At 42.7% G+C, this 25,568-nt stretch overlaps 1 protein-coding gene across 1 annotated transcript in view; it reads right to left on the bottom strand.

Annotated features, from left to right (window-relative positions):
- Positions 1-870: 870 nt before the first annotated feature.
- LOC104376539 (N-heparan sulfate sulfotransferase 4) overlaps positions 871-25,568 on the bottom strand; it is an 81,802-nt gene continuing 57,104 nt past the window's right edge. Inside the window, exons 6-13 of the mRNA XM_086611589.1 lie at positions 14,889-15,071; positions 13,062-13,158; positions 11,774-11,897; positions 10,010-10,184; positions 8,733-8,903; positions 6,468-6,577; positions 1,290-1,392; positions 871-990 (exon numbers count right to left, since the gene is read on the bottom strand). Of these exons, the coding sequence (XP_086467715.1) occupies positions 871-990; positions 1,290-1,392; positions 6,468-6,577; positions 8,733-8,903; positions 10,010-10,184; positions 11,774-11,897; positions 13,062-13,158; positions 14,889-15,071 (1,083 nt within the window). The remainder of the gene's footprint in view (positions 991-1,289; positions 1,393-6,467; positions 6,578-8,732; positions 8,904-10,009; positions 10,185-11,773; positions 11,898-13,061; positions 13,159-14,888; positions 15,072-25,568) is intronic.

The raw sequence follows: 25,568 nt of genomic DNA on the forward strand, positions 1-25,568 counted from the left end.
ATGATTTCACATCTCAGGGCTCTGCAACAGCTGCTGGAGGAACCCAACAGATGCGATGAAAAACCTTATCAGGGTGGCAAAGTAGCCATGTCCCGAAGATAAGAAATGGATTTCACTGAGATCTGGGAGGAGGGCCACCTCACTGCCTTGTACCTCTACAACCCACGCAACTCCAGAAAATCTTGTTGTGAGGAAAAAAAAAAGAAAAAAAAAAGAAGAAAGAGCACAGACTGTCATCAGTTATTACGGGAGTTCCAGGGAAGCAGGTTAGGTGAGAATTTGGCCCACCGCTTTCCATGGAGAAAACCATGGTGGTGCATTAATACGACATATATGATAACCATTAGGGATCCCGACTGCAAAGTGCTGAATATCCCCCTATAAAGTGGCAGGAAAACTTGCAGGGTTGGGGAAAAAAAACAGTGAAAACAAAGGCGGAAAAACCCAAGTGGATGACCAACCTCACAGTCCTGCGAGAGATGTTCCCATCCTTTGCTTGTGTCCTGACAGACTGCAATTTGTCACGTACACTGAAGTCAATCCGTCCTACACACAGTTTCTGGTACGTCCTGGTGAACAGAGGAACTAGGCTGTGCACAAATCCCGGTCTGGATGAAGAGTAGTGCCACGTAGCTCCGTATTATTTCCTGGAAGCTGACAAAAGGGGTCGATGCTAATAACTGTCAGTGCGTGCATATAAACAGTTGTCGGGTTTGGTTTTTTTTATTCTTCTGTGATTGTTTGTTTTTTTTTGTAATCGAAAGAGCGTTATTCATGAGGTCCTCTACTGATGATCACAAGTGAGTTGGAGAAGCAAGGGGTTTGACGGTGAAGGAAATGGTCCTTATTTGGGTCCCCCGCTGTTGCGTGCTACCTGACCTTCTGCAGCTCCTGTCTCAGCCAGGAGGGCAGGGGCTGCCCCAGCCTGTGCAGCAGCTTGGACAACTCCACATTGTGGTCTCTGTAGTAGCTCGACAGAAACGCTCGAGACTGAGAAGGGTGGGAAAAACAAACAAACAAACAAGAGTCAAAGAAGGAAACCCACCCGATGGCAGATTTCGGCAGGTGCTCCTGCCCGGGACCTGTGCATTGCTCCAGGAGAGGGGCTCTTAAGAGAGGCCAATTAATCTCCTTTCATTCAAAGCTCTTTAAAGGGTACTGATTTTTAAAATTATCAAGCCAGTGTGTTTTTTTTTAAAAAAAAAAAAAAAATCAGTGGGTTTATTTTAGGCATCAAACACAGGGTCAGTTTTAAAAAATGTTAACTTAAATCTCTGGAAAGCCCTTACCTCTTGGTCCATTGGTGGGTATTTTCGACCTTTGCTTTTTCCTAGGCACTTTGTTTTTCCTCCTTCCAATAACTGGCACCAAAAGCCTTTCTGAGGGTCAAACCTGTAGAGGATCACATTTTTTTGAAACACGTCGCTACAGAAAAATCTCCCAGCTACTAAGACATCAGTGTTAGCTAACAATTATTGCTGCACTTATCTCTCTAGATGACTGAAGTACTGAGGGCAGAGTGGGAAACAGCTTTCCTCTCTTGTGAAAGCTCTGGGAATTTATTTTTTCCACAAATTTGCCTTGGCAGTGGCTCAAGGCAAGAAGTTTTTCACGTTGTGCTTTACCTACACTAGCTAATTTTTATTCTACATGTCCAGTATATAGGGTTCAAGTGTTAAGCATTGATCTATAGGATGTCAGTGAAGGTCCTGAGCCTCAGTCTCAAGGATCTTACACGGCCCCACTCCAGATCGTGACTCATATTTCACTGTCTGGTTTTGGACAGAGATTTTATTCATGTCAAACTGCTCCATACATCCCTGCAAGATGCTAACGTTCTGATCAATTGACACTTGAATAAAGAACGTTTCGTTGAAAAAAATTACTAATCAGCTGTTTTCCTGGAAGGAGACACACTATATTCTCAAGGACACTAGCAGCTGTGCCCAAGGAAAGCTCTCCAACGGCTGTGGAGCTGATGCTATTGTAGGTCAGCACTGTCAAGGTGAGAGGGGTTAAAAAGGCAAGTGGATCTGTTGCAGGCTCAATCTCTTAAGTCTATATATCCAGAAAAGGGTGTGATTGTTGCACGACTATGAAACGACGAGAAGTACGACACTGAAATGTCTGATGTTGATTTTTGAGTGGAATAAGCAGCGTTTAGGCCTACTGAAAGAACCGCTGGTTGGTTGTTGATAATTTCACTGCACCTGAGAAGCTGGTTGTTCCATATCATTAGAGCTAAATATCATTTTCATTCCGAAGATGGCATTATAGCATAACCACTGTGTTAGCAGTCTTATCTGAAATACGCAATTTGATTTTGATGTCTAAAATTCAAAGATATAGGCATTTTAGATTAAGGCTTTAAAACACGTACTCACTAAGGAATGAACAACACGCAGCGTTAAGTTTGGAATTTATTGCTCTGGGACGTGCAGCATGCATAAAACATTGAAAAGGTTCGCATTTCTGCTGTTCAGCAGATGTTTGAAAAGGATGAAGTATAATTGGCTGGATCAGGGAGTTAATTAGTTACAGACTACCTTTTCGCCCTGGGTCTATCCGTGCGACACGAGTGCACCTGCAATTTGCTGCTGTACATAAGTGAACTAATTTCCGGAGAAGGGTGAACCTTCCTCACGTGGTTTTTTTTTTTTCTTGCCCAGCCTATTATTGCAGGCCTGACCCTTGTTTCCTAAATTGTCTCAGTAGCTGTATCAATTAAAAATAAATAAATCATTGATTAAATGGATGTATCTATGATAGATTCATTTCTACTTTGGCCTTTTCCAGCTGCTCGTTGCGTGGTAAAGTACTTTAGCTGCCTCGCACTAATTTCCCAAGAGAAGCAGCAGTATGGTATGCTGGGTAAAAGGAAAACTGCAAAACTGTACCCCAAACAGTATTTCAGCCTCAGAAGGAGCATATTGAACATTATTAAGAGAATGTGCAAATTTGGGTAGGGGAAAGGTTAGTAAGGCAGCTCGAGCTGAATTCAACCCATTGTGTTCAGATACAACAAAACTCTCCGGACTCCTGGAAAGGCAACAGGTCACAATGGAAGTGTTTGTTTAAGAATAGTGATGGCCTTTAGGCTAAAGTTACAAGTGAGCTTTTTACAGCAGTCAGCAGAAACCTTTCCTCCAGGGCTCTGCTTATCTCTTCTACCCTTGCAGAGCAAGCCTGTGGGAGACACCGGGTTGAACCTGGACACCCGTACGCCCACCCCACCTCTCGTGAAGTCGGTACCCGATGCTGGAGGCAGGGAGGGTGCCTGCGAGGGCCTGTCTGCACCCAAACCTGGACTAGTCTTGTTTTCAAGGTTTACTCCTTCATGGAAAAAACTCTGAGGTTTGGCCCGTGTTTAGCAATCTCTATGGATGAGTTGTGTTGCTCTTTTGGCTCTGGTGCTTAGCAATCTCCAGCAAGATGATTTCCCCTTGGCTTTGGGCTGCCCTGAGGATCCCCATGGGATGGGCTAAGCAATGCCACCATGAGGATCTTTCCCTTATTCTCTGACAAAATGTAGCAGCACTCCAAGAGAAACCATTTACTTAGGCACACTCCCCTAATCCTGTCTTCTCCTTTCCCTCCTGTTGTTCACAAAAGGGAAAACAAGGGAAATTTCCCCTGTGAGGCTGGATGTGGAGCTGCCTCTGTGGGCAGTGTGGATGGGGGAGAGGTGGGAAATATCTCTTCACTGCCATAGTGGGAACTTCATGAAGACCACTGACTAGTTTCCCTCTCCTAACACTTTGTGTGGGGATCCCAATGTCTTTCTATTGGTAGCATTATGTGTAAAAGCTTTGCAACACCACTTGACATTCCCTCTTTGTTTTCACTACTGTAATAAAAAGTGCAGGTCATAGAATCATAGAAGAGTTTGGGTTGAAAGGAACCGTTTAAGGTGGTCATCTAGTCCAATCCCCCTGCAGTGAGCAGGGACATTTTCAACTAGATCAGGTTGTTCAGAGCCCTGTCCAACCTGACCTTGAATGTTTCCAAGGATGGGACATCTACCACCTCTCTGGGCAACCTGTGCCAGTGTCTTACCACCATCATCATAAACAACTTCTTCCATATATCTATTCTGAATCTAGGTCCTCTTTAGCAGTGTATGTGAGGAGTAATGACCTAGTTGCCCATCTCAGCTGTGGCCCTTGCTACGCCGAGGTGATGTGCACTTCTCTCCAGATGCCCGAGCCCTGCCTCTGTCTCCCCTCTGCTCTCTTTCCCTGGCTCTGATCAGCACCTTCCTTCTGCCTGCGTTGATTTTACTCTCCTATAAGATGTTCACATAATTATTCAGGGTGATGAAACTTGTTGCTCGCTATTGTTTGCAGGACTAGGTCCTTAGGCTGCTTTGTGACAACTTTAAAAATGTGTGGTATACAGTTGTTAGGCAGTAAGGACTAGGAACGATCCTATGCAATCTTTTTTACTTTGACAGTCCTACCATAAAGCAACTCCATTGTTTTAATGCATTTTTCTCTTCCGTCCTAAATCCGTACAGAAACGCGTGCTTCCACAGCGCATTTGCATTCTTGATGCCTCTAAACAGTGATTGCATAATTTTATAGATCTGTTTACAATCCATTTTTTCTGTCCAAACAAGTATGAGAGGCCAAATTTTTTCCTGGTGTGTGACTCCGCTGACTTTAATTTAGTTACAGAAAGGAAGATATATGTACGTGGGTGTGTATTTTTAAAAACCTAGCAGAAGGCACTGCAGATGTGCAGCAGCAGTTGTTCAAACATCAGTAGTTCAGCTGTGTATTCAAACTCCTCTTCTACTTCATCCACTTTGGAAACCAATGACTTAAAAAACTACATTCTGAAATCCAAAATTTTTCCTCTAGAAAAAGATTTTGGCAGAGTAACATTTGGAAGACTCAAAGAACAAGTGCTCCACTCTCACTTTGTACCTATTATATAAAAGACCATAATCTTCCCAGTGGAGGAAACATTAAAGAATAATCATAAGCAGAGAGGAGGCAGTGTGGGGATGGTGGAAAGTCTGTGGTCACATTTTCCCACAGTTTTCCTGGTACCAGCCAGGGGAAGGTGGGGATGCAGGCTTTTCTAATTCCCACCCCCCGTGTGGGCTCGTGCTCTCTGCTTGCACACTGACTTGGAAAAACCTCCGCCGCAGTGCCAGGCTTCTCAGCCCACGGATGTCCCAGGGCTCTCCCAGCCCAGCGCTCATGGCTGTAATGAGATGATGCTCCTCATACAGAGAGGCTCAGCGTGAAAGATTCTTACAATTTTCTGCTGAACTAAGAAGGGAGAGAGAAATTCAGCCCACTCCCGCCCCTGCAGAGACTCTGCCTTCCTGCAGGGAATTGAGAAATGTCAAAGAGAGTGCCACGGAGGCCATTAATCTTCTTTCATGGGAAAGCCTCGCTCTCCGGGTAGCGAGGATGAGAAATGTGATCCGGGCTCATCACAGCTGCCTTTGCTAGATCAGAACCAAAGGCTGTCGGGAAGTTGGTCGAAGGGCTTTCCCTAATTTCAGGGGACCTGGATTTGGGCTCCTGCACAGCACCTGCAGTTTTGGCACTGACACCCCAGGCCATGAACAGTCAGGCTGCTCAGTCTGAGGGTGTTGTGCTTCAGAGGCAAATATGAGCTTCTTCCCGTGCTCCAGGTGCTGCGTGTGAGCCCAGTGTTTCCAGGTTGGGCGTCTACTATTAGTAGCTTATAATTTTACCAAACTTTAAGTGTACAGATGAAATTCTTTTGTGCCACGTGTCTGGCTACTACCAGGTAAAAGGTTGGCAGAATTGGCTCAACGATATATGAAAACGGGATTAGGGAATGATATATTTGGTCCCTGTTAAAAGCAAGCAATCAAAGAAATTATGCGACCAGATGAATCTTATCATACTGAGTGCTTCTAACCCAATCTTGTCCTTTGACTCCCATATGAATGTGATAAAAACGTTTAAGCCAAAGTTTTCACACCTGACACTAAGTGATCTTCAGCTTCTGGAGACTGTTAAAAGGTTCAACAGTGGCAAATGTGGGCTGAGCTCCTACGTGCACGACTCACATCAACTGAACGCGCATTTTAAACAGCGCAGAGATAAAAGCAAAACTTGGTACCCTGAGAAAACAAGTCCCGGGCATCTCCGATCGAACACTCAAACTTAGCAGCCATTTTTTACTTTGTTCTGTGTCTAATACGAAATGCTGAGCAGTTGTTTGTTCTGTATGTTGTGCAGAGTAGAGGCTGTGTGTAGAAATGTCTGCAGTCATGCACCTAAGTTCTGTAATGTATTGTATATGTGCAAGTTAAGGGAAAACTGGATGGATCTTAAACATGACTTTAAGAAAACCCCAAGCTTTGAAAAATTATCATTGTTGTAACGTGTTGTTTGTTTGTAATTAATGATTAAGTGATCTCGGTAGGAAGGGATGTACAGCATGATCCCATAAGGCAGATAATAAAGGAACAGACTCACGTTAGAGCTTCAGAGTAGTTATAATGAGGAGAGACTCCAAGAAACTTCTGCACTTCATCCATCACAGTAGCTGGGTCACTTCTTAGCTGCTGTCCATCAATAATAAGCAACTGTAGAGGTAAATACGCTCACTATTTAGAGACAGGACTAAGGTTAATGAAAGAATGACATCATTTCCTTTCTGTGACAACATGGATTTAAATTAGCATGTGACTTTGTACAGCGCTAATAACAATCATATGGATGAAATTCTTTTTAGATTCCCTTTTCACTTTATTATGCTGAATTCCTATAGGTGGGCACCATGTAACTCTGTGTGTGCATATGGTTCAAATGAAAGAGTTAAATCTGGCAAGCTGAACCAGAGTCTCAGAGAATTCTGAGAAAAGGAGATAGGAAGGAATGTAAAAATATTATTGGGGTTTACAATGTGTCCATAGAAAATCTAGCATGGAATAAGAAAAATAACAAAAAGCTCAAATATGTCTTAGAATTAAATGTTCAGAAGCTATACAATTACATGTTCAAAAGTGATATTGTGGCAATTTATTTGAAACTTACCACCAGCCTATCCGCCACATAGGCTTGCAAAAGTGTTAGCAAAGTTTTGTTTTGTTTTGTTTTGTTTTTAATTAAAGATTGATGTGATGTAAAGGTATATTGACCTCCACAAGCAAATGTTAAGACAAAGTATCAAAAGTCTGCTGGAGTACCCAGCAGCATTACTAATAACTATTCTGGGCAGATATGTTTTATATTTATTGTGAAGGCTTATTATGAATTATTAAGTTTTTGAGTGCACAGGCTGAGTGAATGCACATTCCTGAGTGCCCATTAGCAAGCACCGTGAGTGCACTCTCTCTGTGTACCTTATTAAGAATGAGTGCATTTTGTTGTGTATCTTGTAAAATTAATCACTGTAACTATGAAACATGAGCGGTAACCGGTTTTACAAGAAAGATGTCAACGTGCCCCTGAATCTTTCATAAGCGGGCTGCGCTCCCTCTTCGCTACGGCGGGAGAAGGAGAGAAATCCTTATGAGAGGGGGAAGCAGCCCCGGGTGAGGGCAGAGAAGGAGCGTGCGTACCAGGGCACGGGATGTTCGACACCCTTTGCATGCTCCAAATTTGCCTGCACAGCCCCTTCTCCTTCAGAGGAATGAGTTGGGAGGTGGTGGCCGATGAGGAGACATGCCCCGTTTGCTCCTGGGGCAGTACTGCCTGGGCACGGCCCTTGCTGCAAGCTCGGCTGCTTTAGGCAGTACTTCTCCCCCGTTTATGAAAAAGTAGAAAGGCCAGAGGTGAAGGAAGAAAGTAAATGACTAACTGAGACTTCCTCCTTTCTCCTGGAGATGGGATTGACCTGCTTCTCCTCTTTGTAGTACAGCTGAGACTATATACAAAGAAAAGTGAGGACTGCAAAAAGACAGAGCTGCTATTTCTTTTTGTTTTTCCAGGTCCCTGTTCTACCTCCTTTCAGCAAAATCCTGCCCCACATACAGCAATCTCTGGAGATACTTGTTCTTTATGCTTCATCATTAAATGCCCTTTTACAACTTTTTCTTACAGCAGGTACACATATCAACTGAGCTATGGGCCACATCTATGGGTAAAGAGTGCCCGTGCATGTATTTTTTACTACTAAAATGTTTGCTTTACGTTTAAATCAGTAAACAATTTTTTTTAGTAATGGGAACATTCTTTAGGTCTATATGTTTATGTAAATTTTGCATGAGAAGGATTATAAAAGATAATTCAATAAAACATCTGAAGGAAGATGGGGCAAAAGAAGGAATTTCTGTTCTAACACTGAGAAAGGCTAATTCCATATCAGGATCAAACAAATGTGAAATTTTCTATGAAAGGGAGTGAGTGGGAAGTGGAATGAAATTTCTTTTTAGAAAAAGACCTGGCATTTTCTAAATGACTTTATCAAACCTTCCCACAATGTCTCATGCTGCAGCTGCTTGTTTCTTGGGACCCAGAAGCCGTGACAACCTTGGCTGATCCTAGAAGGAAACCCTAAAGTCCCCGATCACGCCCATGTGGCCACAGTTCATGGCATTTTCCCGTTGCACCTTTTCCATTAGAAGACAGAAAGATCAACACACTTCTGCCAAATATCCTGATCTTGTCAAATCTGCGTTTCCTAACAGCAGAGAGTTCCAGAGGGACATATCCCATCACCTCCAATGACAAGGCCATACTCATTTTGGGACTTTCCAAAGGTCAATGAGCTTGGTGAAACAAGAGGTTGGAAATTACCTGTGAAGCAGGGTAATGAGTCAACCATCTTTCGATATGGACAGCATACCATCCGGGTGTCAGGCATCTCCTCTGGAGAGTCCTTATCTCTGAGGGTGCCCAATGGCTGGATGTAATGATTTCGTAAAAATTGAATTTCAGGGCAGCAGGGTCCTCGTGGGATCGCTGATGCTGACGGGAGATATTTAGACACGTATCACAAGGATGGTGAAGATTAAGCCGTGAGCCTCCCGAGAGCTGTCAGGAGGGCTGTGCTGGCAGGGCCATCCCAGCCACAGCCCATGGCAGTCCCTCAGCTCCCCACCAGTGCCACTGCTGCTGGGTAGGAGCAGGGGGGCCAGGAAGCAGGATGAGGCCATCGCTCGGTCAAAGGGTCCTCCTGGGACAGGCGAGGGGGGAGCTGAGGGGACAAATTCTGCCAAAGTAGGCCCTTTTTTTTTTCACTGCTTTGCATTTTGCATCGGCAGTTGTAAAGGTGCAAATGAGATATCAAAAAGGGTGCAAACTGCAGCCCGAGGTCATGTTTTATTCCTTGCAGAACTCATAAAAACAGTATCAGAAATGGTGTATTTTATGCTCATTGCAACACTATTAATTTGTGTCTGTTTTCACACTGCTCCTAGTATTTTCTTTGTAAGACTACACCGTATTTTACATGCATGATTAAGTATCTCTTTAAAAATAGTTTTTTTAAAATAGCGCAGACTTTGTTAGGGAAAGGTGTGGGCTCAGTAAAAGGCAAGAAAGAGCATCTCAGCGTTTCCTCAGAAACACAACAGGCTTTCTTTTGTTCCCAAGGAGAGAAAAAAAAAAAACAGCTCTCCAGATACAGCTCTTTTTAACTCCTCGGAAACTTTAGAAGACACTGCATACATTTGTACACATATTGCTCAGCTTACACGCTGGAGGATGGGATGAGGTAACAGATTCTCAGCATCAAGAGCTCTGATTTTCCAGCTAGACCATGCTCATTTTCCCCCATGTGTCTCCCTGGGCGAGGAGCACTGCTTTTCCTCTGTGCAGTGTCAGCTGTAACTGAGATTAAACTGTTTGTTTACAGCTGTTGGCAGCTCTGTGCTGAGAAGTTTCATCATTTATGACACTGGTGTCACAGGTGCCAACTGCAAAAGCTGGCACTCGCCATCCTTCCACATCTACAGAGTGCAAATGCTTTGCAATGAATCCCTTTCTTGCTCAAGGACACAAATTCCCACTGATGTTGGCCATCATCCCCTGCTATTGATTCACTGTCTGTTTCTGAAAGGCAAGGTCTGTACCTGGTACCAGGAATATGCCCGATCGGATGGGTCGATGAGGATGGTGATGATCTTGGCCTTGGGGATGAGGGAAGCAGCTCGTTTAGGGGCTTCCTCAGAATGGAAATAGTTGGCACTTTTCTCGAAGAGGAGGTCGGTGGTGATGTTAGAAGGAGTGGGGAAGAAATCCATGTACCTGGGAGGTGAAGAAACTTGTTAGAATTAGCAGTAAGACAAAAGAGTCATTTCCCTGTGCTTCCCATTTCATGGTAAGTGAAAAGGTGCATTTTCAGACATAATTCTCAAGAAGCAAAATTGAATTTCTCAGCTCACTCCAGAACTGGAATACAGGGAACACATCTTGGCTCTTACATGGTGCTGGTAATAGCTAAAGCTTCCGTGAAGTCAGGTAATTAGGTTTTCCCTCTGATGGATGGGATTTTTTGCTAATAAGTTCAATGTCAAAGGGATATCTTTCACCAGTTTGGAGTGAGTTCACTTTTAGCTGCAGAAAAAAATGGGAAAAGCTTCAAAATGTCAACCATTTAATTTTAACATTGTTGAAATATGTCATTTTGGAACTGACAAATCTTTTCTTTTAGACGTTTTCAGAATGCAAGATTTGAATTTTGGCTTTGAATGTTTTTTTCCACTTAAAATTGACTGGAAGTAAAAGTAAGTAAAACAGAAGGTTCAACTGAAAGGGTGAAGAATTCAAATTAAGCAGAAGGTGAAATTGTTTTGAAGACATTTCTCGTTCCCTTTAGTTTTGCTAAGCACCCTCGGAACTTCCAGTTTTAGTGAGACTAATTGTTTTCCATGTTCTTTCTAAGGAAACGAAGTACGCGGGGCCTCACCCTGCACGCAGGACCCTCCTGACGTCTGAACCTGCAGGCCAGTTTTGGTGAAGCGTGGCAGAAGAGGTCTCTGAGAGGCCAGCCTCTACCTCTACATGTCATGCAAAGTGCTGCAGAGGAGAGCCCACCCCCATCACCGCTCCTTCCTCTCCGAATGTATTACACCAGGTACTGTGCGATAGCCATGGGTGATCTCGTCCTTTGCACAGTATGGAAAAGCAAACGCCAAGCATTTCGTTCCCTTTATTTTTTGTGACACCTTTGAACCGAGAAGCTGCTCTCGGAGCTGCGGGGACAGTCTGGTTTTAGCGGTCAGCCTCGTTTGCTCCGCACGCTCTCCATGCCGTACGCGGGCAAGGAAAACCCCTCAAGACGACTCTGTTTCTGTGCAGTGGGATGTTTGTCCTGTATTTCAGTTTTTAACACAAGGATGGGAACTGCTGTTCCCTGTGGAAATGAAAGCCTTACAAAAATGCTTTTCCTAAGCAAAAATAGGAAAAGCAGTATTTGAAAGTGTGATAGGAATACCAGCTAAAATGCTGTACAGTGTTTTTTTGTCTCCTGAAGAGAAGAATCAAACCTTACTTTGTGAAAAGCTGCTTTTGAAGAAAAAGAGTATAATTCAGTATAGATACAGTTATGAAAAGACAGAGATGCTATTCAGCATGAAGACAGCCATCGTAACTGAGCTGGCTATTGTATTCGTTTATGAAAAAAATAGGAAAATTGTTACTGCAATATCTAAACAAAATTAAGGACTTGATTAAATGTCCCGTCATTACAAATTAGTTTCTCTTTCGGTCTGACAATGCCAAGCATAACAAATTCATCCAGTAATTATGCCGATGTCATACATGCTTCTGTAATTGTTCCATTGTGTTTTACCATGTATTAATAATGAACACTTCTATTTTCCTATTCTTCTTACCAGTCAATTCCCTTGTGATAGTTGTTTCCGTTGAAGAACTGAACTTCTTCAAAAGTTTTTGGACTGGGGAGATTACTGATAATGGAAGGATGCATCAGAAGAAATAAATAAAGCGCTGTTGTTCCTATGACAACAAAAAGAGATGCCATTAGGAAACAGAAAAAGACCCTTTGACTTCATTCATTCAAGAAAGTACTTTAAATCAATGCACGCTGAGACAGACAGGAAAATTAGAAAGCTTACCTTTTATAAGAAAGTTGCCTGTTGATGAAAGGCCTATGTAAGAGTGAGGGGCTTTCAGAGGAAGCGGAAATATGTGCAGACTCCTCTGCTCATTGAACTTTTCCCATTTCCAAACTCTGAATTCTGCTCTCTGATGCAAGCACGATATTGCTGTTGATGACATCGCTTGCTTGACTGTGTATTTAACCAGTGAGGAAATTTGACCTGAACACGTTTGTTTTTAAACTATTTCTGTTGCACGAAACTTTTCAAAAGCACTAATTGTGGGATTATGCTTTTGTTCCTGCCAGAACCATGCTTTTGTCCTCTGTGTAATTTTCCCGGGGGTCTGCTATTGAGGAATAAAAGCTCTTTCAAGTGACATTGTCTATTTCAATGCCAACAAACCTGCATGTAAGAAGGATGCTTTAAAATCCCAGTAACAGTAATTTTTTGTTATTTGTTTGACAAAAAAACTTGGAAATAATATATGTCTGTAAATGAATTTTGGAGAATGTGTCTTTAAAATTGCTCTTCAATGGTTTTATGCTACGCAAGCTGTCACTGGACCATGAATGAAGACCTTCTGTCTCTTTATCACTGTTGCAGAATTACTATATGATCTCACATTAGTCATTTATTTCCCTTCCTCAGCATCCACTTTCTGTAATACGTCCACAACAGTAATAGCTGTCTTGGGAGTGGGAATATGTGGCTTAATTCGAATAATGCCCTAAGACCCTCAGAGGCCTGCAAGGTGGTAGATACATTTATTGCCAATTAGGGTCTCAAACAATGTTGAAAACATTTTTCAAAGAACTTAATAACAAACTTAACATAAGGCAGCCTGACAGCATGGGTTTTTTTTTTATGGTGAATGAATGCAATTTTACTATGCGAACAGTTGTCCCTTTCTGTTGGCACTGAAGGAGTTCCCATCCGAATCCCACAGGGACTGGGGGTGCGCCATCTCTGTAGCAGGGAGTTGGCTTCGGTTTACAGGACACAGATACACAGATGCAAAACAGAGGGGCTTAGCTTTGGTTACAAATTCATTACTTCTTACCTGTTTTCTGAGGTCCTATCACAAGAAATTTGGGTAGGTGGTCACAAGTTTTGTCTCTGGACCAAATATCCCTGTGTCGTTTATCATCACACGGATTCTGAAGAAGAAGAGGCAGTGGTGTACATCACACTGGGGGTATCCTAAGTGTTTGCATGCACGTGAGCCTTTGAAGGATCTAAATGTTATGCACTAACACCAGAGCCTTACACTAAGTAGTAAAATCCCACGTTTCCTCCTAAGAGTTTACTTTTGACAGACATTGAGCACTCTGGTACAGATCCATGGAAGCATTCAGGTACACAGGGACCAAATTCCTAGGTAGCATTCAGGACCAATGCTTCCAGGGGTCCCAGTGAGGTCAGTAACGCTACACAGTTGTGCAAATCCTGGAAGGCTGGTGTTAAAATCCACACCCTGTGAGCCTACTGTATTTCCTTCTCTCCATTATTCAGGCTCATTTCATAAACTCAGAGCCCACAGGCACGTAGGTAGGCACGTATGTGGTCCCTTTGACTAAAATTCAATATGTATATAATGGTTTTGCATGACTGAGGATTAAGTTCAGTCATTAGAAAAGAAAAAGAAGAAAAAAAGATTAAAACATTGATTTAATCACATTTTCATTTGAGGTTAAAATGGAAACCTCTGTTTGAATAGCTTCAAGGCATTACTTTCTTAGGTGACAAAATGGTTTCAGATGCATAGGACTTAGTGCCAATTTTAATTTACACAGGAATCCAAAAGGAAGGACAAAATAGAAATGTGGGATATTATTCATCTCCTTATCTTTCTACTACCTATGAATGCAAAATAAAAACGTGTGAACAAAAGACCCTGCAGAAAAGGTTAGGGCTGATTGCTGTTTAAGGCAGTTATCATATAGATACTGCTTTTGTGTAGTATTGGATGGTAATAGAAGATACAGTTTGCTAGTGAATAAAGTTAACAAAATTTAATGGAGAAAATCATTAACTGATGTGAATTGCTGCAGCTCCACTAAACTCAATGGCAATATTAGAGATTTCTACTTCTTTTGCATCTGGGCCAAAAATAATAGGGACATTTTCAGCTCCTTTTTGCCAGTGTAAGCTTGAAATAATCTCCATGGTGTCACTCGGGATTTATGCCTGCATAGCTAAGAGCACAGCGTGGCACATCGCATTCTGAACAAGAGAAGAGCGAGATACGTGCAACAATGATTAGGAAATCACAATGCTGAGATTACAGGCAGCGCCATTGTGCGTTTGAAACAGAGACAGAAAATAGTCTGTCTGTGCAGAAACCCTTTTCCATTCTTAGAAGAGCTGCCCTTCTGTGTTTGCTGCGCTGACCCCTCCTGCCCTCCCTTCTCCTCGCTGTTTCATTGAAGGGGCTTCAGATGGTGGGAAATGCTCCTTGTAGCTGCAGTGATCCCACAGTAGTGGTTCCCAGTTAAGGGGTGCAATGAACCTGCATCGTTCGCCTTGGGAGAGCTCTCGGTACCGGCTGGCTGCGGGCATCCTACCCACGGTGCAACACAATTAGTTACCACGAGGCGATGCATCAGCAGAACTACAGACAGGAGGGACAGGAAGGGAAGCTTTCTCTCACCCAAATGGCAATTAGGTGCTTTTACCATGCCTGATTTGGGGTGAGTGGAAGCTAATCCACTTCTAGTCAAACGCAGTGGTCCCTCAAGAAAATGTAAATAATCTAAGGCAGCGTGCAGGAAGAGATAACATATCTGAATGTGAAGTGGGATTTTTTCAGTTTATTTCTTTTTACAGGAAAAGATTCTTATTTCGACAAGCGGATTGTAATTGAAGGAGGAAGAGGATGTGACATTACCTGCCAAAGGGGGTCCGTCTGCTCCGGGAAGAGCTCAAAGTACTTCTGAGCCAGCTGAACTGGGGGTAGCGTCTGCAGTTTCAGGTTAGTCGAGCTCTTAACAAAGTTAGCCAGGTTCTCAAAGGTGTATAAGCCCAGGCGGTCGTTCCCATAATTAGACAAATGGGTCATGAAGATGCTGATCTGGGAGACAAGAGAAACCTCTCAGTCCCTGGACATCAGGAGATGGCAGCATCTGGCTAGAAGGAGAGGCACATGGGCTCCCGGGAGCTTTGCTAAACCCTCTCTCCCTCACTCTAAAACAAAAGAAGATGATTAAAATGTTAAAGTAGTCACCCTCACTAGCCTCTCTGCAAGGGTCAAATCTCCAAACCTGTCACGTACGTGCCACTTCTTTAAAATCCCTTATCTGAAGGGATGTTATCACTCACAGGCTCCCCATGGGCTGGCATTCAGGAGATGTTTTCAGAGATTTTTTTTTTTATTCTGTTTTGACTTCTTTTTACAAACAACATAAAAATTGTTTCTTGCATGCCTCCTGTTTACTTCACTGTTCCTCATCCCTGGGCAGGCATCTGGGAGGTGCTGGCATACGTGACCCCTCAGTCAGGAGTCCCCAGGGCTGCAGCACTGCCAAAGGCGCCAGCTCTCCGCTCCTCGGACGTGTAGGCAAAGCTTAATTTCAGGGCTGCTATTTATGGAATTAACTTGAAAATCTAATACCCTGTCTCCTCCAAATGCAGGGGTGGCTAGTTTGGTTAAAACGGCACGGCTGTAAGCAGGTGAATAAGTTCTGAAATATAACCATGTCAAGCCTTGTGAATGATGATATCTCAGCTAAATATCGCTGTCACTGTTTTCTCCTCAAAGCCAATATAACTTCTGCCTTTTCATCAGCCTTACTGTGGTTCTCCTTTACATGGCTGCTGCTTTGTAGATCTCATAATTTCTTTCATAGTGATAAAGAGAATTTGTAAGAATAATGTGAAGAATATATTTCCCTGCATTTTCTTTACCCGAGGTGATTAAACTCAGTTTTGCAGCTGCGAAGGCCAGGTTTATCTGTAGATTGTCATTATTTTGTTTTATGAAGATTTTATCAAACTGAGTGTCAGTAGTTGACTGTTTTATTCAGTACCTCAGCCTAAGATAGGATGCACAATGAGCATGGAATTTAATTACAATGCTATTGAGAAGTAACATACTAGTGGTAACTCAACAACATATATTTTCATCTTTTTCAGCACCATCTCTGAAGGTGACCATCGATAATATGCAGCAGATCGCAAAAAGCACAAATTAACTAACGTGACCGTGGCAATTAAACAGAACGGCGTGTCAGGCAGTGCACTTAATAACCATATCATGTTTCAGGGGGGCCTTGGCGCAAAGTGAAAAATTAGAGGTATGTTGTTGGTTACAGCCGACTCCAGAATATGGTGGTGGGAAGTTCAGCAGTTTGCCGTCCTGCCGCAAGGCAGGAAATTTCTGGAAAAGGCAAATAAAGCATCATCTTTGAAGACCACAGGCAGTGATCTGTTAGCCTTGAGGTTGGACTGGGTTCAGAAGGGGGACATGGGCTCAGCACTCTATCTCCGAGCCTTTCTGTGCCTGATTTTGGTTAGGTGGCTGCTTTGTAAAGGCTGGGGAGGGCTTGGTGCCTGAAGACTGGCATGAGCAATAGCCAGTCTGCTCAGCCACTGGCGTTACCCAGGTGGGATGCAGGTCTGCAGGCAGGGCTGGGGGTATAAGCCATGCATATTTTGGGGTCTGAAGCAGTGAAAACATCTGATTCACAGGTGAATAGCTTGCTCTGCAGATGGATATCTATGGCCAGGTGGGTCTCTTTCTGGATGATTAGGAATGGGAACTGAGAGCGCAGCTGGGAGCTGGATGTGAGCTTATAAACTGATGTGTGGGCAATAGAGATGGGACTGTAGCACATGAGGTAGCATGTTCTTCTTCCTCTTTTGAGAGCTGTAGCAGGTCGTCTGGGTCTCCAGCACCCTGGGTGCATGCTCAGGTCAGTAAGCTTTTGGGTTTTTTCCCTTCCCTATGTCTTAAGGGAAGCTGGATGTAGTTTGAGTGATGCCTTGCACAACCCAGGTATGGGGGAAGATGTTCAGGCTGCAGTCCTGTGAAGCTTAAACTGTGTGTTAGATATGTTAGAGATGTCAAGGTGTATGCTGTCCTTGCTGGGGGCAGGCCATGGCTGGGAAACCAGGTGAGCTGTCCTGGCACCCTGGTCTTTGAGTTAGAGCCTTGGAAATGTGTGTCTCAGATGGGTGGCAACTAGGGCCCCCAGCAGCTAAGTTTGTGGGAAGTGCTGGATCTCAAAACTTGGGACCTTCATGCGTAAGAGGGTTGCAAATTGCCCAGATGTATCTCAGGAAGGTTGTTGTCACTGATCTGCATGGCTTGGTCCTGCTGACTGTGAAGACCTTTCCAAAACAAACTGATGCAACCACCTGAAGATGAAGTTCGCCCTTCAGTATGTTGCTGCTTTGCGGTTCCAGGCTTGAGCTCTAGCAGAAGAAAGTACTGCTGACAAAAATACTGTGCTGTCTGACTTGAAAAATAACCACAGAATAAAGAGCCACAAGCTATCCGCTTCCACCATCTTGCTCTACCAACGTGGTGCTTCTTTAAGCATCAGCCCACAATGTTTAAAAACATGTCCATTAGTTTGTTAAATTATTGATAAGGCTTTTAGTACTTCTGTAAGGTGAGGGTGATGGAGCTTAGGAGAAAGTGTCCCTTATGGCACTTCTGCAGTGTGTTTGCACTGTGCCCACTTTATTTCACAAAAGGTAATTTATTCTTTACATTTGTGGGTTGTTTGTTGGTTTTTTTTTACTTTCTGAGCCTCTGTTGAGTAAAGACTGCCAACTGTACAAGATCTTTTGTTTTGGTTGGCTTGACTTTATGGCTTTGAGTGCCTATGTGTTTTATGACTGAAAGTGTTTGACATATCTAGAGTGAACACTAAAATTGCCCTGAATTTTGTGCATGTCCCTTTCTAGTACCCCAGAAACTTATAAGCAAGGTAATGAATCTTCTTTAGGTTTCCAGTTAACTGACCTCTTCCCTCCCCTCCAAAAAAAACCCAACTTGTAACACAAACATATCCCTTCTAGTTTAGAGTTCAATGCCTCAAAATGTGACAAGTGCTTCCTGCAAACTATTGTAAAATGATGGAAAGGAAACCGCTTATAGGAAATGTTGATAGAGAATATCATCTTGTCTCTGAAGTGTTTTTTGGTAAGTGCTGAAGGGTCTGTCAATGACATTTGATATTATTGCAGCACTTTAATATTATTGCAGCAAATAAAGTATGCAAGTAAATCTACTTGCTCTTTTTGCCTTTTTTACACTTGAATTTGAATGAGTTCTTTTAATGTGAAAAGGTATTTATTGGAGATGGATACTAGTTTATTTTAAGAGTTTCATTAGGCTGCAGTCCAATCCAAAACATCCAATTGATCACTCTTTATGGAGTCAAAAGATCTTGGACCTCTCTCTTGACTTCTCTTGCTCCATTGATCTTCTTTGAAGTGAAAAATCCCCAAATACGATGCATTATACATGGGATAAAACCATATCTAATTCTTTGTCATCTGTCTCCAAATCAGTTGAGACAAAAGGAGATGGGTATTAACTGTTCATGTTTACAGCATGGATGGACATAAAAGTTTGTTTTCATGCTGATGCATCAATCCATAAAAATGCAGTAGTCTAGAAACGTGCTGAGCTGGCATAATGGTGCTGTGTGCCTTGAGGCTGGCGCTGGGATACACAACGCTGTCACAGGGCTTGGCTGTGCTGTTTTAGTGGACCCAAAAAGGCTTCAGAACCAGCCTTGAGGGCAAGAGTGAGGGAACCAGTGAAAACCAAGCAGCATCCCCTCCCGTGGTGCTCTGAGCAAAACTGGTGAGTCAAGGAGAAGCCGCCCTATTGTCATACTTGGTATGACCAAGTTAGCTACAGCACACAGACTGACACTAGCCAGCAGGCAGCGCTTCATCGAGGTAGGGATAATGATTTTAGGAGGGAGGCAGGAAGCTGCTCTGCACAACGGTGCTGTACAAAAGCAACGACTTGTTTCAAATTCCTGAGGCTGGGGAAAGGGCTCCGACTGCAGTGCGTTACTCTTAAGGTTAAACTGGCATAAACCATGTGTTAGACAAACGCGCAGAGAGGCGCTGGGTGAAATCCCCTGCTGTCACTACACAACCCATAGCTGCCACGCTAGGGGAAACCAGGTCGGTTGTGTGTCACTTTGGTGCTGGTCGCGTTCCCTCGTTGGTGCCAGAACACAGACGCAGGACAGCAGCCTTCAAATGCTGTTGTAGCATCTTAGTAGCTTTGGCAATTTATCTCTCCCACTGCTGTGATCACTCATGTTTTGAGAGGTGTGAAGAGGAAAGAATGCTGAAGGTGTAGGTAGGAAAACTTTTTTTGCTTTCTTCTCTCTTTCTGCCATCCACTCTCTGATCCAGGATGCCTCCCTCTCATACCCCATAATATGTTTTTTCTCAAAATCACTTTCCTTTTTCTGCAGCCAGGGTCTTTTTTTTTTTTTGTTCTAACAGAAACACTATTTTTAATTATTTGTTTTTACTCCTCATTTTACTGCAAGAAACATCGGCAGATTTTAGCTGTGACAAAGACTTGCACAAAAAAGGGAATTCTGAGTTTTACATTTTGGTGGTAGCAAAACTGAGGCACAGAGGGATGGTGTGATTTGCAAAGAATTCATGTCCTGCAGGGGAGCCTGCTGCTGGGCTGGTCTCCCTTCCTTAGGGTGACCCATGCAGCGCTTCCAGGATCATCTTATTTGTATCTATATTAAATGGGAATGAATGGAGAGCTGTGGTCCACAGACTTTGGGAATTCTGATTTTGACTGTAATGGGCTTTTTTTCTAGGTTTTTGTTGCCTGCTCTGTGTTAACATTTCAGACATGTCCACAGTGGTCTGCATTTTCATTGTTCAAAAGAGAGGTGGGAGGAGAACAGGGGTCTTGAATTTCTCAGATCACCTGTGCAGTTAGTATGCCAGTCTGGTTGATAAATCGTATTATTTCCATTAGTCTGGGTGGACAGAGGGTGAAAAAGAGCATTTTGCACTTCTTCCACCAGGCAGAATCCAACAGAAGCTATATCCTGAATCTAGTTATTTACCAGCTCCTCTGCTCTAAACCATAATATTAGCCTAGTGACTTATCAATGAACCTGAACTGGTCACATGTGATACCAGATTGCTTGTAAACTAATGACAGCACCACCACATCATTTCACTGTTTGGTTCTTGTTTCCAGGGCCTTTTAAAATCAGTTATAACCAGAAGTTATAGAAATACAGTGCGTTCTCTATATGTAATATTTCTATATGAATGCTTGTGTTATCCATACAATGAAATCTAGATTAGCTACAGGGGAAAATAAAGTGCTTGTTTCAAAATAATTGGAGGATAAACCAGTTAGATCTGCTTGGAGTGCCCTGAAACTGCATTCTGTACTCAGACATAGTGCACTCTGTCCAGGTGCACAGCCCTATGGACCTATTAATGCACAATAGTCCTGTAAGTGCCCAACTCAGTAGAGTCTTAACTCAAAGCGCGCCGTTCTGGATGAAGGTAGCTACCTGTCTCTGGTGGGCACTAGGGTGCCAGTCTACTCTAAGCCTGTAAATCATGTTGGTCTTTTTTGGGAGGATCATCCCACAGAACTGCAAACCCCTGTAGATCCTGTAGTATGGACACAGCTTTAAAGAGAAGTTTGCAAAAAGCGTTGACCCCTGGGTGACCCACATCACACAAGCAGTAGCCAGGGAGCTATGAAGAGCCTGTTATCACCTAGCTGTGCTTTCAGAGGCTTAGGTTCCATATTGTATGTGACCACCATGAATGCAGATATCCTGAAGACCAAAGGGTGAGGTGACTGCCAAAACCAGGACATATTTGCTTTTAGAACTCTATCCTTTTGTGTGTTTACTGCTAGATTTAGGTTATGCTATACATGCAGCTTTGAGAGCAGGAGGGTTTGGCGTTTCACTTCAAAGCTGGGCCGTTGGATGACTGAGGGTGAGTCCTACCCTCAGCTGATGTGAATCCCTCCAAGCTTGAGTGAAATCTGCAGTTGTGTTGATTTGTACAGGAGTTGATATTAAATAAGGCTGCTTCCTCTGTGTTCCCCAGGAGCCTGTGCTCCATAGCCCCCAATGCCCTTGTTGTCTATCCTATAGAATTAAAATAATTTGAGATCAGCACAAAGCTTCTGATTTCTGTTTGAAAATAACATATGCCTATGTGCTAGAAGAGAAATTCCTGGAAGAAGGACTCCTAGTGCTCCAGCTTCCAGCTGAAGTGTTACCCAAACAATCTCACTGGTGTATCTGGCCAGTCTCAAGGATGGCTGTCCAATATTGGGAAGCAAATATTGGCTGATACCTTTATCTTGATGTTTTAAAATGTGCCTCTCCATTGATCTAGCACTTGGAATGAAAAAATAAATTACAAAATTTATATATAAATGTATTCTACTTTGTCCTCTCAGCCATTCAATAATTAAATAGGATCAATGTTCCCTTTTAGGTCCTTTGCTTCTGCCAGTCCTTTAGCCCTGCCCATTGCTGCAAAGCCCAGGAACAGAGATAGATCTCGTTTGTGAATCCCATTCCTCTAAGATCAACTTCTTCTCCGTCTTTAACAACTTTTTATTGCTTCTGTACTTCTTAAATAAAATTTGCAAGAAGGGAGGAATTAGTGCATGCAGAATAAACCAGTGGTATAGCTCGATCTTCTGCAAAACAAAGACATGTTGGGAAATACGTGGTGAAGGCATCCTGTTCTTGTAGAAATGTGGTAGTGTATTTACTGCTCTTCTCTGCTCTTGCATGAATGTTGCCCAGAAAAATGAATTTGGCTATTCCGTGTTTTTCCGTTGTGCTCAGAAAATGCTGTACAGTTGCTACAAGAGCAAACTCTCATAATTGGATCTAGATGGCAGCATGTTGTATTTCTGAATGTGTAAATGGGATGTCATGGCTGAGAAATGCAAAGCTGTCAAGTGTCCATTTACTAATACCAAGTAGCTCTATGCTAGGCTGACCACAGAAATACCTCTTTCAGTTTCAAGTGTTTAATATATTTCACATGCTGACAGCCTCCTATTATGGATTACAGACTTTTCTTGTACCTTATGAGCCAGAGCCCCATTCACTGATAATGAATCCCAGAACGCTCGGGCCCTTAATGCAGCTGTTTGTGCAGCAGCACAAAAAGGGAGCTGGGAGTGAGATTTTTTGTGTTGACAAAGCACTAATTTTAATAATGACAAATCGTTTCTCTAGAGTTCAGCACTATTCATATTCACGACCCTTCTGCTACTGAAGCAGAATCATTTATATGCCTGAATCACTTTTTTACTTTTACTGTATTTCCACTCTGTGCATCTTTTTATATTTGAGCGTTCTTGACAGGGTAATCAAATATTTTCCAAACACAGTATCTCTAAAGAAAGCAACAAAGGCAGTGTTTGGCAAGAAACATTTTTGTCTTTGATTGAAGGGGAAACAAAAACTGTTAAATGGCGTTTTATTTCCCATGGCCATATTCATTCCAGTGTCTGTATTCCACCCAGAGAGCTCCCAGGGCTGGGAGGGGAAGCTGCTGTCCATCAGTGGCGGTACGTGGCCTTGGGACAGCTGTAGGAATGCTGCAGTGTATCTATGTTGTTTTAACATTCCCTATTCAAAGAGCAAAATTGTTTCTCACTTACCCAGGAACGCTTTCTGCTTTTCCATTATTTAGTTGGTATGATTAAATGAATTCTTTATTATTGACAGAAAAATCCTGTGCATTGTTCCTTTCCCTATGAGAATAAAGTTGCTATGTTTGGTTTCTGTTTTTATTTTCTGATATCTACCCAAGTCTCACTTCTAAAATAAAGGCTAAATCATAACCACTTTCCAACACAGCAGCTATTTCCTATGTTATATACATCTTTGATACTCCTGATGTGTGGGGTCTTAGATGAAGAAAGTTAGTTAGGATGTTGCACTAGTTTTTTTTTAAAAAAACTAATTAAAAAAAGTGGCTTTTTACTGTTAGGGCATACTTTCAGAGCCTGTGAAAAAATAACTGCTGCTGTTGATGACTTTATGCAATCAGTGCATAGCTGCATTAGGGTGGAAAAAGTAAATGGATTTTTTTATGTCTGTTCATTTGTCACAGTTGTATAAGTAATCAGCAGTACATCTAATTGTGGCCAAAGTTTAATGAATTCTACATAAATGCAGTGCTGCCAGTTATGTCTGTGGGCCCCATTAAGTCTTTGCAGACTTCTAGAGCAATTCAATCCTCCTGTTATAAGCAAATATTTTCATTTTTAACTGATATTCATGATACAGGGATTTGCTTTGCTACCATCTGTGTTTTCTCATTGAAAAGACTTCCTTAGACTATAAACTTCCTCTTAAAACAAAAAAATCTATTCAGTTCAGACTCAAGAACAAACTCAACTTCAAATTACACAAATGAACCGGATGAAAACGGATTTGGATACTACTATCTTCAGTCAGATTTGTACACCAACCATTTCTGACAGAATAATAAAAGTATCATCAAAGATACAGCTCTGAGAAGTCTCAGATGGTGTTAGTCTTCAGTTTTCCAAGACAATCAAAGGAGTTTGTATAAGGAGATAGCTCTCAGTGACCCTTATTCTTGATGGTATATGTTGCATGCTCCTTGTTAACTTCTGGCAAGCAACTACAAAATACTCCTCGAGACTGTCAACCTCTTTAGTCTTAATCCTCTGCAGATGAAAATCAGTTCAGCTTCAATTATTTTGTGCCAATGAATAATGTGAGTACTCCTTGGCATCGCTTTATGATACCGAATTACATCCCACTCTCTCTGCATCTACAGAAAATGGTGAGGCTTTCTCTATTACTGCACTGAAGTAATGATAGTTCTCCCTTACTGTTCTTAGTATCGCAGATATTGTCCGGACACAACTGCTGTCACAGCAGGAGAGCTGGCCTGAGCTGATAGGTCAATGGTCACCATGGGCCACCGTTAGTCCAAGGCGCTCTGCAGTGGCTTTGAGTGGTATGGCGTAGGCAGTGCCGTCTGACAAGCCTTTTATTTATCACAACATGGAAAAATGCAGAAATATTTTTAAATAATACACTGTTCCTCCACTGTATGTCTAGGCAGAGTAAAATTTTTGCTTTGGGGTCTGTGGGAGAGAAATAATGACAGCACTGATCATTTGGGCCCACCACTGCAAGAAAGACATTGAGGTGCTGGAGAACATCCCAAGAAGGACAACAAAGCTGGTGAAGGGTCTGGAGCACAAGTTTTACAAGGAGTGGCTGAGGGAACTGGAGCTGTTTAGTCTGGAGTAAAGGAGGCTGAGGGGGGACCTTATTGTGCTCTACAACTACCTGAATGACCATCAACCAGCATGCAGGCTTTTCTGCTTCTACCCTTGCACAGTTTTCCTGCTGCTTGGCCTTATTTCTGGGGAGGGGTCTACTTTGTTCTCTTATTTCTGCCTGCTTGTTCATAAATGCCAGATATCTAATTAAATAATGACATGTTTTAGTAGCATGTAGATATTACAAATAATCCAGGAGGGATCACTTTTTGGCATAGATTAAATATCTCTGCAGCAAAACTGATTACTCTTCCAGACTTTCCAAAATATCTTATAGGGCCTCTTACTTGTGTGATTGCTGATTGACTTTTGTTTTAATGGAAATAAATAGCACTCTCATGACTTTGAGGAAACCTAAAAATGATGTTTATGTTTTAAGCAACATTAAACCTTAGTTGTGTAGACCACAGAGGATATGATGAGATATAATTAAGAGAGTTTGTTCTGTGCATGTAGTACCTGCGTGGCTGCGATTCCTGGAGAAGAGGAGGAGACTCTGCCACTCGGGAATCTGTGTAAACAACTAGACAGCTTTCAACCAGGGGAGCCAGCAGTGGCCAAGCTGCCAAATAGCTAATAACTCTGGTAATAAATATTTATGAAGGCTGTATTTGAGCCAAGCTGTGTGCTTGACTCGAGTCTCTCTGTGTAAACACTGCTGGTCACCTGGGAATGCTCAGTTAAATTTCTCTCACCTGCTATGAGCTGGGGTTAAATTTTGTCATCTCAAGGCTTGGAGATGTCCTCTGGCTACTCTGGCAGGTTCTAGGGAAGACGATATTTCTAGGCAGGATGAAACGAGTCCTGAAGAAAACATGGGCTTTAAGGTTGGCGCACTGACCACCTTAAGAAAGGAAGCATTTGCTTTAGCACTGCAGGTGCACAAGGTGTTGCTTGGGTGCCCGTCGGTGTTGGTACCCGTAGAAGCAGCGCAGTATTTCACAGGTCATGGATCAGTGCAACAGGCAAAGATGCCAGCTGCCCTGTTTGCTTCAACAGCACTTGAGTAAGTTCAACAGTAGCCTGATCTAGTGACTGCTCTTCTTTTTTAATTAGATCTTCAGTCATTTTTCTCTCTATTTACCCTTCCAATCAAGGAGTTAAAGCATAATCCTCTGAGCCAGCTGAACTTTGGGAGAAACGTGCTCGCATATCTGCTAACGGCAAACAACAGTCAAAATGCTTATTGCTTTGGATAAGTGTCCATAAATGACTGTTCCCCTCACATTTTTCTTC

This window comes from Tauraco erythrolophus, chromosome 5 (assembly GCF_009769465.1).
Source record: "Tauraco erythrolophus isolate bTauEry1 chromosome 5, bTauEry1.pri, whole genome shotgun sequence".
Classification (NCBI taxonomy): Eukaryota; Metazoa; Chordata; class Aves; order Musophagiformes; family Musophagidae; genus Tauraco; species Tauraco erythrolophus.